The 12500-nt window shown below is 46.8% G+C and overlaps 1 protein-coding gene across 1 annotated transcript in view; it reads left to right on the top strand.

The window, feature by feature from the left end:
* The window catches only part of frem1a (Fras1 related extracellular matrix 1a), an 83475-nt gene that overhangs the window by 64633 nt on the left and 6342 nt on the right, over positions 1-12500 (top strand). The window contains exons 24-35 of the mRNA XM_076288460.1: positions 1-113; positions 1248-1665; positions 3121-3322; positions 4255-4399; positions 4676-4805; positions 5561-5633; positions 6230-6379; positions 6559-6734; positions 7876-7923; positions 8227-8520; positions 9519-9632; positions 11487-11599. The exon at positions 1-113 is cut by the window's left edge and continues 152 nt beyond it. Of these exons, the coding sequence (XP_076144575.1) occupies positions 1-113; positions 1248-1665; positions 3121-3322; positions 4255-4399; positions 4676-4805; positions 5561-5633; positions 6230-6379; positions 6559-6734; positions 7876-7923; positions 8227-8520; positions 9519-9632; positions 11487-11599 (1976 nt within the window). The remainder of the gene's footprint in view (positions 114-1247; positions 1666-3120; positions 3323-4254; positions 4400-4675; positions 4806-5560; positions 5634-6229; positions 6380-6558; positions 6735-7875; positions 7924-8226; positions 8521-9518; positions 9633-11486; positions 11600-12500) is intronic.

The following is a 12500-nucleotide window of genomic DNA, read 5'->3' on the forward strand; positions in this document are numbered from 1 at the left end:
TACGTGCAGCACCCGGGCCTGCCCATACACAGCTTCAGCCAGATGGACATCGCCGCCCAGCTCATCTGCTACGTCCACGACAACCGCGCCACGGCGACCAGGGAGTGGATCAGGTGGGTACACACACACACACGCACGCACACACATACGCACACACACACGCACACACACGCACACACACACACACACACACACACACACACACACACACATATGCACACACACACACACATGCACACACACACATTTTAATGCTTTTATTTGGACCTTAACACAGGGGAAGATTCACAGATCCAAACATTGAAGGAAGTATGTTACACACAGGCAGGTCTGATCAAACATTCTGAACTGCATGATTATGGGTAAACATGGCATCATCGCTTCCAGATGGATAAACTACCTATTGCAGAAATGGAGCAGTGCTTTGCACATTCTGTTTTGTCATTGGCTTGCTTAGCCCACAGTCCACATAGGGCAAGTTTGTGCACATGCCCAAGACTCCCAAAAACAAGAATGATCATTTTGCATTGAAACCCCATATTTGTGATAATGTTGCATTGAAACCCCATATTTGTATGTGTGTATGTTCATTGTATGTAACAGTAGTGTGTGTGTGTGTGTGTAGGTTTGTTGTAAGTCACGGTAGTGTGTGTGTGTGTGTTGTGTGTGTGTGTGTGTAGGTTTGTTGTAAGTAACAAGTAACTGTAGTGTGTGTGTGTGTGTGTGTGTGTGTGTGTGTGTAGGTTTGTTGTATGTAACGGTAGTGTGTGTGTAGGTTTGTTGTAAGTAACTGTAGTGTGTGTGTGTGTGTGTGTGTAGGTTCGTTGTAAGTAACGGTAAGACGACACGTAACAGAACGCTGTGTGTGTGTGTGTGTGTGTGTGTGTGTGTGTGTGTGTGTGTGTGTGTGTGTGTGTATGTTCGTTGTAAGTAACGGTAAGACGACACGTAACGGAACGCTGTGTGTGTGTGTGTGTGTGTGTGTGTGTGTAGGTTCGTTGTAAGTAACGGTAAGACGACGCGTAACGGAACGCTGTGTGTGTGTGTGTGTGTGTGTGTGTGTGTGTGTGTGTGTGTGTGTGTGTGTGTGTGTGTGTGTGTGTGTGTGTGTGTGTGTGTGTTCGTTGTAAGTAACGGTAAGACGACACGTAACGGAACGCTGTGTGTGTGTGTATGTGTGTGTGTGTGTGTGTGTGTGTGTGTGTGTGTGTGTGTGTGTGTGTGTGTGTGTGTGTGTGTGTGTGTAGGTTCGTTGTAAGTAACGGTAAGACGACGCGTAACGGAACGCTGGAGATCTCCGTGGAGCTGACGGACCGGATCCTCCCGTCGCTGGTGAGGAACGGCGGCTTGCGGGTTCCGCAGGGTTCCACGGTCACGCTGACCCCCGCCACCCTGAGCCTGGCTGACCCCGACACGCCCCCCGACCTCCTGACCTTTACCCTCCGCCGCCCCCCCCAGTACGGGACGCTGCTCCTGCAGGGCGAGTCTCTCGTCGCCCGCGGCAACTTCACCCAGCAGCACCTGCAGGAGCTGGGCGTGGCCTATCGGCACGGGGGAGGAGCCTCCCAAATAGACCGCTTCACCTTCATGGCATCTGACTCCACCCACAACGGCTTCCTATTGGACGGGAGGGTACAGACCGAGCCTGTCTTCTTCACCATAGAGGTGAGATGTGTAGATGTGTGTATCCTATTATGTGTGTGTGTGTGTGCGTGCGATGTGTAGATGTGTGTATCCTATTATGTGTGTGTGTGTGTGCGTGAGATGTGTAGATGTGTGTATCCTATTATGTGTGTGTGTGTGTGCGTGAGATGTGTAGATGTGTGTATCCTATTATGTGTGTGTGTGTGTGCGTGAGATGTGTAGATGTGTGTATCCTATTATGTGTGTGTGTGTGTGTGTGAGATGTGTAGATGTGTGTATCCTATTATGTGTGTGTGTGTGTGCGTGAGATGTGTAGATGTGTGTATCCTATTATGTGTGTGTGTGTGTGCGTGCGATGTGTAGATGTGTGTATCCTATTATGTGTGTGTGTGTGTGCGTGCGATGTGTAGATGTGTGTATCCTATTATGTGTGTGTGTGTGTGTGTGTGCGTGCGTGCGTGCGTGCGTGCATGCGTGTGTGTGTGTGTGTGCGTGTGTGTGTGTCTGTGTGCGTGTGTGTACTCTAGATTGAGTCTCTGGACAACTCGGCTCAAGTGGTGGTTGTGTATCCTAACGTGTGTGTGTGTGCAGTGTTCGGGAAAGCTTTCTACATGAACTAGTTCAAAGTTCGGTTCACAAATTTTAAAATGAACTAGTTCAGTTCATAGTTCATAATTCAAAATTTTTAACTAAGTTCACACTTTCCAAAAATGAACTAGTTCATAGTTCTTTTTTTTTTCTAAATTATTGCCACAGCCCATATAGAATGCAGTTAATTTGGGTTGAGGATCTGTCTTGACTGTCTTTTGATTTTTTATTGGCTTGCACATACCTTGAAAGGCTAGCCAGGTGCTTCAGTTCAATGTGCCATTTCAGGTGGATGCGACTGAAGTGCGGGTAAAGTTTGCACAGAAATGTAAGATTTTTTCCATCCTCACCGACCTTGTCATAAAACTTGTTTAAATGATCATACGACGCCTCCTTGCTGCTTTGTCGTCTACATCAGCCTTTCTCAAACTTGTTTGACCTGAGGCCCAGTCAAGGCCTCAGGTGGGCCTTTGATGACACCAAATTAACAAGTATTTACTACTAATTGCAGAAACGTTTGTCCGCGGTTCCTTGATCAATTGCGCAGCAAATTATCAGACGATGGCCCGGGAATAATTTCACTCTGCAGACCATTGTCCACATTGCGGACCGCGGCCCATAGTTTGACAAATGGTGACCTGCATGCTGCCATATTAAGGCCTTTTTACGGGTTTTCGCGTGGAAGGCTCTGTAGAAATCTGACACCCTATTCAACGAAGTTAAACTGAAAGAGCGTGCCCTTCACAGACACCAGAATGAACGAGTTCACAGTAACGTTCATCAGGCAGTAATACAGTACGTTCTGTGTGCGTGTGTGTGTGTGTGTGTGTACATTGTGTGTGTGTGTGTGTGTGCGTGTGTGCGTGTGTGTGTGTGTGTGTGCTCTAGATTGAGTCTCTGGACAACTCCGCTCCAGTGGTGGTTGTGCAGAAGACACTGTGGAAGGCGGAGCTTCTTAAAGATGGGCGCTATGGGATCTTCCTCTCATCCAATGAGCTGCAGGCTCAGGACGCCCACTCTGACGACCAACAGCTGCTCTACTACATCATCCGAGCCCCCTACTTCGGCTACCTGGAGAACTCCACCACAGGTGAGAGCCCCTCACCTGACACACACACACACACACACACACAATATAATCACCTGCTCTACCACATCATCTGAGAGCCCTACAGGTATGAGTCACTCAAACACAAGACATAAGCCCATCAGGTTAGACTGGGACTGGGGGTTAAAGGTCGTGATGTAACCCCATCAGGTGAGACTGGGACTGGGGGTTAAAGGTCGTGATATAACCCCATCAGGTGAGACTGGGGGTTAAAGGTCGTGACATATGCCCATCAGGTGAGAGCCCCTCACCTGACACACACACACACACACACACACAATATAATCACCTGCTCTACCACATCATCTGAGAGCCCTACAGGTATGAGTCACTCAAACACAAGACATAAGCCCATCAGGTGAGACTGGGACTGGGGGTTAAAGGTCGTGATGTAACCCCATCAGGTGAGACTGGGACTGGGGGTTAAAGGTTGTGATGTAACCCCATCAGGTGAGATTGGGACTGGGGGTTAAAGGTCAGGTAAGAGCATGTGTTTTGAGTTGGATCTGATTAGTGTGCTGCATGGCATCTGTGTAATGCTGCTGGTTATTGTAGTTCATTTGTGTGCTGCATGGCATCTGTGTAATGCTGCTGATTATTGTAGTTCATTTTGAGTTACTAAAGTTTATCTTCACATGATTTGTATTTATAAGTCAGGAAGTTTTTGTAGTTTTTTGTTGATATGCATGTTTTTACCCTTATAGCAAGTAGTTAAGGCATACTCATGGTATGTAGTGAAGGTGTTGATAAAGGTGCATGTTTTGTGTTTTTACATTTATAGCAGGTAGTTAAGGCCTTAAGTAGTGAAGGTGTTGATAAAGGTGTCGTGTGTTTTTACACTTATAGCAGGTAGTTAAGGCATACTCATGGTAAGTAGTGAAGGTGTTGATAAAGGTGTCGTGTGTGTCTTCCAGGTGAGTTTGTCCGTGTGCTGTTCTCCCAGAGAGACCTGAGCAGGAGGACCCTCCTCTACGTTATAGACTCCGCCCAGGAGGCTTTGACTGACAGCATGGAGTTCCAGGTGGCTGACCTGCTAGGCAACAGAAGCCCCGCCCACACGTAAGATACTACTGATGTTTGCAGGTAGCTAATCAGTTAGCAATTTAGCAGCTAGTCAGTTAGCTAGGTAGCAGGTAGCTAATCAGTTAGCAAGTTAGCAGTTAGTTAGTCAGCTAGGTAGCAGATAGCTAACAGTTAGCTAGTTAACAAGTCTGTTTGTGATCACTGAATCCCTGTGTTTTCTCTCTGTGTGCTCTGTGTGTGTGTGTGTGTGTGTGTGTGTGTGTATGTGTGTGTGTGTGTGTGTGTGTGTGTGCGTGTGTTTGTCTTGTGCAGGCTGGTGTTTAGCTGGTCATCAGTGGGATTTGCCCAGACTGAGTATCACTCCTGTGAGGACCAGGCTAGCGTCCCGCTAGCGCTAACCAGGAAGGGCAACGTGCAGGAGTCGTCTTTCGTCACAGTCAAGGTAACGATGTAATAATGATGTAATGATGTAATGACCTAGCGTTCATGGGCTTCGGAAAAACCTTTTTCCCAGTGAAAACATCATCATTCCGCGTCATTCACATCACGTAATGTGTGAGTCAGAGGTCGGAAACTGGGGCTAGATTTTGCTAACAGAGTTGCCCAGTTAGGGGCTCGTCATCACTTTTGTCATCACGTTGTAGTTCGTTTGTAGTCCATGTGGCCTTTCATGTCCAACAGTTTTAATGTGAACTTGGGAATTTGCCGTTTTTGTCACTTGAAAGCTGCATATCTTTCTTTCACGAGCATCTTACACTATATTTTAAGCAAATATAGTTGTTCATTTAGGATTAGTGAGTGTATGTTTAAACCTTTGTTGTGGCATCCGTGTTTGTCACACATTCCGACGGCAAAGCACATGAACACTTGCTGTGGGAAAAACAAAGTAGCCACGGGGCCGGTACTTGTCATTCCCAAGTGCCCTGAATGCACCATGATGTTGTCCTTCTCTTCTGTACGTATGAGTGCTGGGTCAACGTGTACGTATGAGTGCTGGGTCAACGTCACTGCTAGTTTTAAAACGCGTGCATCCTCCTTGTACACCACGTGTAGTTATTTGGATGAGGTCTGTAGTAAGGTCATGTTTGTTTCCATGATTTCTGATGTTCTGTGATGGTTCTCTGATGTTCTGTGATGGTTCTCTGATGTTCTGTGACGGTTCTCTGATGGTTCTCTGATGGTTCTCCTTTATTCCAGGTGCGAGAGATCTCAGCGGTAGCAGGAAAGGATTTTAAACCCCCTCCTTCCAGCCTCGTACAGTTCGATCCTGGTCAGTACCCTCATTGGTCAATTTAATCCTGTCAGTTACCCTCATTGGTCAATTTAATCCTGTCAGTACCCTCATTGGTCAATTTAATCCTGGTCAGTACCCTCATTGGTGGATTTAATCCTGTCAGTACCCTCATTGGTCAATTAAATCCTGTCAATTTAATCCTGGTCAGTATCCTCATTGGTCAGTTAGAATCTATAAATTCACATATGTGTGTATGTGCGTGCGTGCGTGTGTATGTATGTGTATGTGTGTGTGTGTGTGTGTGTGTGCATGCGTGCGTGTGTGTGTATGTATGTGTGTGTGTGTGTGTGTGTGTGTGTGTGTGTGCGCACATGCGTGCGTGTGTGCGTGTGTATGTATGTGTGTGTGTGTGCGCATGTGTGCGTGTGTGCATGTGTATGTATGTGTATGTGTGTATGTATGTGTATGTGTGTGTGTGTGTGCATGCGTGCGTGTGTGTGTGTGTGTGTGTGCGTGCGTGTGTATGTATGTGTATGTGTGTGTGTGTGTGCATGCATGCGTGTGTATGTATGTGCGTGCGTGCGTGTGTGTGTGCGTGCGTGTGTGTGTGTGTGCGCGTGTGTGTGTATCAGGCGTGTCCAGTCGTAGCTGGCGGGTGGAGGTGATGCAGGACCAGCTGGAGGAGGCGGAGGAGGAGATGGAGGTGTCTCTGACCACACCAGTGGGCACCGTGCTGAACCACAACACCAGAGCCCTGCTGAAGATCACAGACACAGGGGGAGGTACACACACACACACACACACACAGATCACCGATATAGCACCTCACCTGAGATCACCAGTTGTGCTCTCTCTCTCTCTCCCTCTCTCTCTCTCCCTCTCCCTCTCTCTCTTTCCCTCTCTCTCTCTCTCTCTCTCTCTCTCTCTCTCTCTCTCTCTCTCTCTCCAGCGCGGTGCGGAGGGCCTGTGGGTCCAGAGGGGGGGTTGCTGGGGGGGTCTCAGGTGGAGTCCAGGCCTGTCCCCAAACACGCCTCCATCCAGGTGGAGACCCTGCCGCTCACCCAGGGCGACGGAGCTCCACACAGTGACCCCTCCCCCATCAGGAAGAGGCTGAGAACCAGTGGCAACGGCAGAAAGGTGAGCTGGTCAGAGGCACTGTGGATGATACAGGTGTGAGAGTGTGTGTGAGTGTGTGTAGGGTTGGGCGAATGAAGCCCCATGAGGCTTTGGAAGGTTCTTCCTGATTGTATCGTAAGTGTTTCGAAGTGTCAAAGCATCGAATACAAAACAGTGACATCTGGTGGTTAGCAGACATAACGGCGGCTCTCATTAGCGATTAAACAATCACAGACGAAGCCACATGCCGACCAAATGGCCCTTCTCTGACACTGGTAAAGCAGAGCGGAGAGACAACGTGTTCTGTTCCCTTGTGAGTAAAAACTATTAGGCCTACAGTCATTGGAATAAACATTATAGTTTTGATATGCTTCTAATAATTCGAATTGGTTTTAAATAATGCTATGTTTCCGTGAAAACCTTAAAATGGCCTTGGGAGGGTGGTAGCGTGTTCGTATACCGCGCGCGCGACCGCGGTTCAAATCCTGCCATGTTCATAATTGCCATGAGTTAGCATTATTTGATATTGCATGCTTCTCTATAGTGGTTGTGTTTAAGACTTCATTTGATGAAGTCTTAAACACAACCGTGTAGGCTAATTGCTGCAGATGACCACAGCAGTGTCCGATAACAGAAAACATATAAAGGGCATTGTGAAAACATGGGGCATTGTGTACAGTGGGGATTGTGAAGTGCTTGTGTAGGGCTACAATTTTAGAAGGGTGCTTGTGCAACAAAACATATGTGTTGGACTTTAAAGGTTTATCGAACCCCTAACGCTTTAGGGGTTTGATACAAGCACCAGTGCCCCTGTGTCAAATGTCCCATTTAAACTTTTCAGTGACGTCCGAAGCTTCGTACGTCATCAGTCACGTGACCTTACAACTTTGATACGCGCTCCGATACATTGTGCCGAAGCAGATTGCTTCGCGGAAGTGATACGAGCTTCGGTGCCTCGGTGTCAGACTTCCCATCCCTAGTGTGTGTGTGTGAGAGTGAAGTGTGTTTAGTGTGTGTGTTTAGTGTGTGTGTGTGTTTTAAGTGTGTGTTGTGCACTGTACACTGCTGTTTAGTGTGTGAGTGTGTGTTGTGTGTTACACTGGTATTAAAATGTGTGTGTGTGTGTGTGTGTGTGTGTGTGTGTGTGTGTGTGTTTGGACAGATCCCACCCTCCTCCATGCACAGGAATGGCTCTGAAGTTATCTACACGGTAAGGCTGATGATCTTAGCATCTAAACACACACAAACACACACACACACACACACACACACATACACACACACAGACACGTTATTAAGCTCTGTAAGTATATGTGTTATGTTTACGTTATTGAGTTATTGAGCTCTGTAAGTGTATGCGTTATTTTTACGTTATTAAGTTATTGAGCTCTGTAAGTGTGTGCTGCGTTGTTTCACTGCAGTATCATGTATATGTGTGTGTGTGTGTGTGTGTTTCTGCAGTATCATGGCATTGTGTCTGTGTGTGTGTGTATGTGTGTGTGTGTTTCTGCAGTATCATGGCATTGTGTCGATGCATGTAGAGGATGACTCCATCTCTCAGGCCGGACGCAGAGCCAGTGTGCAGGTCACCAACAGGGGGCAGCACTCTGACATCAACACGGCCAACGCTCCACCACACACATCCAAGGCCTCCGCGCACACACACAAAGACTCCGCACACACACCCAAGGACTCGGCACACACACCCAAAGCCAGAGCGAACACACCCAAGGCTCCTGGAGACGGGGCAGATCCCAGGAAGTCAGCCTCCGCTAGCAAGAAAGACAACAGCAGTCCCCCTCAACAGGTCTGTTGTTCTCACAGTACGCCCTCTCTCACACTCTCTCAATGTAACTAAATGGAGTAAAGATAACCTATTATTAGGACCTATTTATGGAGTAAAGATAACCTAGGGTCTATTCATGGTAGTTAACAACTTCATTGAGAGCACAATTACGTTAATTGGTGGCGTTTTGAGCAAGACCGGTTATTTGCATTATCACTGAATGGGCTTACAGTGATGCTAACTGGGCACAGTGGGCAGGGTGCCATGTCGCTATTTTATACCACTAACAATGCAGGTAGTGTGGTCACTAACAATGCTCAAAATATAACTACACTTCTGTGGTAGTGTGGTCACTAACAATGCTCAAAATATAACTAGACTTCTGTGGTAGTGTGGTCACTAACAATGCTCAAAATATAACTAGACTTCTGTGGTAGTGTGGTCACTAACAATGCTCAAAATATAACTAGACTTCTGTGGTAGTGTGGTCACTAACAATGCTCAAAATATAACTAGACTTCTGTGGTAGTGTGGTCACTAACAATGCTCAAAATATAACTAGACTTCTGTGGTAGTGCGGTCACTAACAATGCTCAAAATATAACTAGACTTCTGTGGTAGTGAGGTCACTTACAATGCTCAAAATATAACTAGACTTCTGTGGTAGTGTGGTAAGGGGCTCAAGTATTGTAAACTTTGAAAGTGTACAGAGAGGTTATAACAAGACCTGTATCTGCAGGAAGACAATTCCATAGTTCCTGGTCCAGTATTGTCAAATCAGCAGGCATGTTCGATCTTCGTGACTCTCTGTGTTAATGTTGTGTGTTAATGTGACTCTCTGTGTTAATGTTGTGTGTTAATGTGACTCTCTGTGTTAATGTTGTGTGTTAATGTAACTGTGCTAATGCTGTGTGTTAATGTTACTCTGCGTCTCAGGGTCCTAAAGCCTGCACGCTGGAGCTGATCATGTGTGTTAATGTGTGTTAATATTGTGTGTTAATGTCAACTCTGCGTCTCAGGGTCCTAAAGCCTGCACCCCGGAGCTGATGGGCTTCCTCCACCTCAACGAGATGACAGGACAGCTCTCACGCTGCAACGGGGTGGCATGGAAACCCTGGGCGCCTACTGATGAGGTCATCACACATGTACTTGACTATGTTCATATGTGTGTGTGTGTGTGTGTGTGTTTGTGTGCAAACATGTGTATGCTCATATACCTATGTGTGCACGTGTATGTGCACGCATGCATGTGTTTGTGTGTGTATGCATGCGCAAACATTTGTATGTTCATATATCTGTGTGTGTGTGTTTGTGTGTGTGTGTGTGTGTGTGTGTGTGTGTGTGTGTGTGTGTGTGTGTGTGTGTGTGTGGGTGGGTGCGTGCGTGTGTGTGTGTGTAGGTGGTGAATGCTCATATGTGTGTGTGTGTGTGTGTGTGTGTGTGTGTGTGTAGGTGGTGAATGCTCATATGTGTGTGTGTAGGTGGTGAATGCTCATGTGTGTGTGTGTGTGTGTGTGTGTGTAGGTGGTGAATGCTCATATGTGTGTGTGTGTGTGTAGGTGGTGAATGCTCATATGTGTGTGTGTGTGGGTGTGTGTGTGTGTAGGTGGTGAATGCTCATATGTGTGTGTGTGTGTGTGTGTGTGGAGGTGGTGAATGCTCATATGTGTGTGTGTGTGTGTGTGTGTAGGTGGTGAATGCTCATATGTGTGTGTGTGTGTGTGTGTGTGTGTGTGTGTAGGTGGTGAATGCTCATATGTGTGTGTGTGTGTGTAGGTGGTGAATGCTCATATGTGTGTGTGTGTGTGTGTGTGTGTGTGTGTGTGTGTGTGTGTGTGTAGGTGGTGAATGCTCATATGTGTGTGTGTGTAGGTGGTGAATGCTCATATGTGTGTGTGTGTAGGTGGTGAAAGCTCATATGTGTGTGTGTGTGTAGGTGGTGAATGCTCATATGTGTGTGTGTGTGTGTGTAGGTGGTGAATGCTCATATGTGTGTGTGTGTGTGTGTGTAGGTGGTGAATGCTCATATGTGTGTGTGTGTGTAGGTGGTTGTTATGACCAGGCGCACTGGCCACAACATAAAATGACAAAAATGTCAATTGGGCTCGTTTTGTCTAGGGGTTTATTTAAACAATGGGGTAAATTACAAAACAACAGAAAAAGGGAGTTTAACTATAACAGAATAGGACCAACACAGGAAGACCAACAATATGCGTGGTAGCGGAACACAAGTCTTCTTGGACTGCACGGCTGCACAGATATTTAAAGGGGTGGCTCCGCCCACTCCTAACAGGTCACACCTGCACACAATTAAGGAGACAATGACAGCAACAGGGAAGGAAACAGCACCAAAGGTAGTGGAGGGACGTAACAGTGGTGAATGCTCATATATGTGTGTGTGTGTGTGTGTGTGTAGGTGGTGAAAGCTCATATGTGTGTGTGTGTAGGTGGTGAATGCTCATATGTGTGTGTCTGTGTGTGTGTGTAGGTGGTGAATGCTCATGTGTGTGTGTGTGTGTAGGATGATGAATGCTCATGTATGTGTGTGTGTGTGTGTGTGTGTGTGTGTAGGTGGTGAATGCTCATGTGTGTGTGTGTGCGTGTGTGTGTGTGTAGGTGGTGAATGCTCATGTGTGTGTGTGTGTGTGTGTGTGTGTGTGTGTGTGTGTGTGTAGGTGGTGAATGCTCATGTGTGTGTGTGTGTGTAGGATGATGAATGCTCATGTATGTGTGTGTGTGTGTGTGTGTGTGTGTGTGTGTGTGTAGGTGGTGAATGCTCATGTGTGTGTGTGTGTGTGTGTAGGTGGTGAATGCTCATATGTGTGTGTGTGTGTGTGGAGGTGGTGAATGCTCATATGTGTGTGTGTGTAGGTGGTGAATGCTCATATGTGTGTGTGTGTGTGTGTGTGTGTGTGTGTGTGTGTGTGTGTGTGTGTGTAGGTGGTGAATGCTCATATGTGTGTGTGTGTGTGTGTGTGTGTGTGTAGGTGGTGAATGCTCAGAAGTGTCCTCAGGGCTGGACACATCATGGCGGTCACTGTTACCTGCTGAGCGACAAGAAGGAGACATGGAGTTCAGCTGCACGCGCATGCAGAGAGAGGTGCACACACACACGCACGCACGCACGCACGCACGCGCACTTTCAGACATACGTGTAAGACCGGAGGTTCTGCCGATGTTAAACGGTGGGGCCGTATATCTGAACGACATAACCAGTCATGTGGAAGTCCGCATTCACCCGGTGTTTATATTACTCCCCCCCTAGTATTTCCTCCGGACATTATGTAAATGTGCTGTGTCTGAACGAGGAGTAGAACATGCGGTTAAAATCACACCTAGTGAGAGGGCGTGTTGGTGACGTTTCTTTTGTGCGTCCATGTGGTTAAATCTGACTTAAATGCCAGTGTTATGATGGAGTGGCATAGTGCTGTCCAGAAAATCTCCGACCTGGAAAGATGCAGACATCACGGAGCTACTGTCCATGAGGGCAGACAGCATTTTGATAGAACACATGAAGGGAACAGCAAGAGACATGTTGTAGTCTACAACTGCATGGCAAGGCCAAACAAATTCAAAAGACTGAATCACCATAAGCAGAAGGCGCTGAAAAGGCAGTAGCCTACAGCGACGTCGTTGACGACAATAACAGGAGTATTTAATAAATTGTTAGCCAACACGGTTTTCTGTTCATTGATACCTCGCTGAGCTCGCTGATATTTGTTGAGCATATATGCCTAGAGAAAATGAAAACGAAGAAAAGCCAACTTTGTTCCAAGCTCCTTACGTAAAAGCAATAGACACATGGGGAGAGGATGCTTTTGGAACAAATAAACCATGAAAAAACGAACTTCACTGTTATGTTAGTATTTTGTTTATTGCTTAAAAACGTTGTATGATGGCCTCGCAGTCTTGAGTTAGCCTACTGAATTGGCTGGTAGCCTACCATAAAGTTTGTGCATGCTCTCTCTCTAATGCAAACCAGATGTGGGGTTCTATAGCCA

This window comes from Alosa pseudoharengus, unplaced genomic scaffold (genome assembly GCF_046254945.1).
Source record: "Alosa pseudoharengus isolate Yale_2024_CS ecotype anadromous, Long Island Sound unplaced genomic scaffold, YU_APseudo_1.1 YU_APseudo_1.1_scf_17, whole genome shotgun sequence".
Lineage (NCBI taxonomy): Eukaryota > Metazoa > Chordata > Actinopteri > Clupeiformes > Clupeidae > Alosa > Alosa pseudoharengus.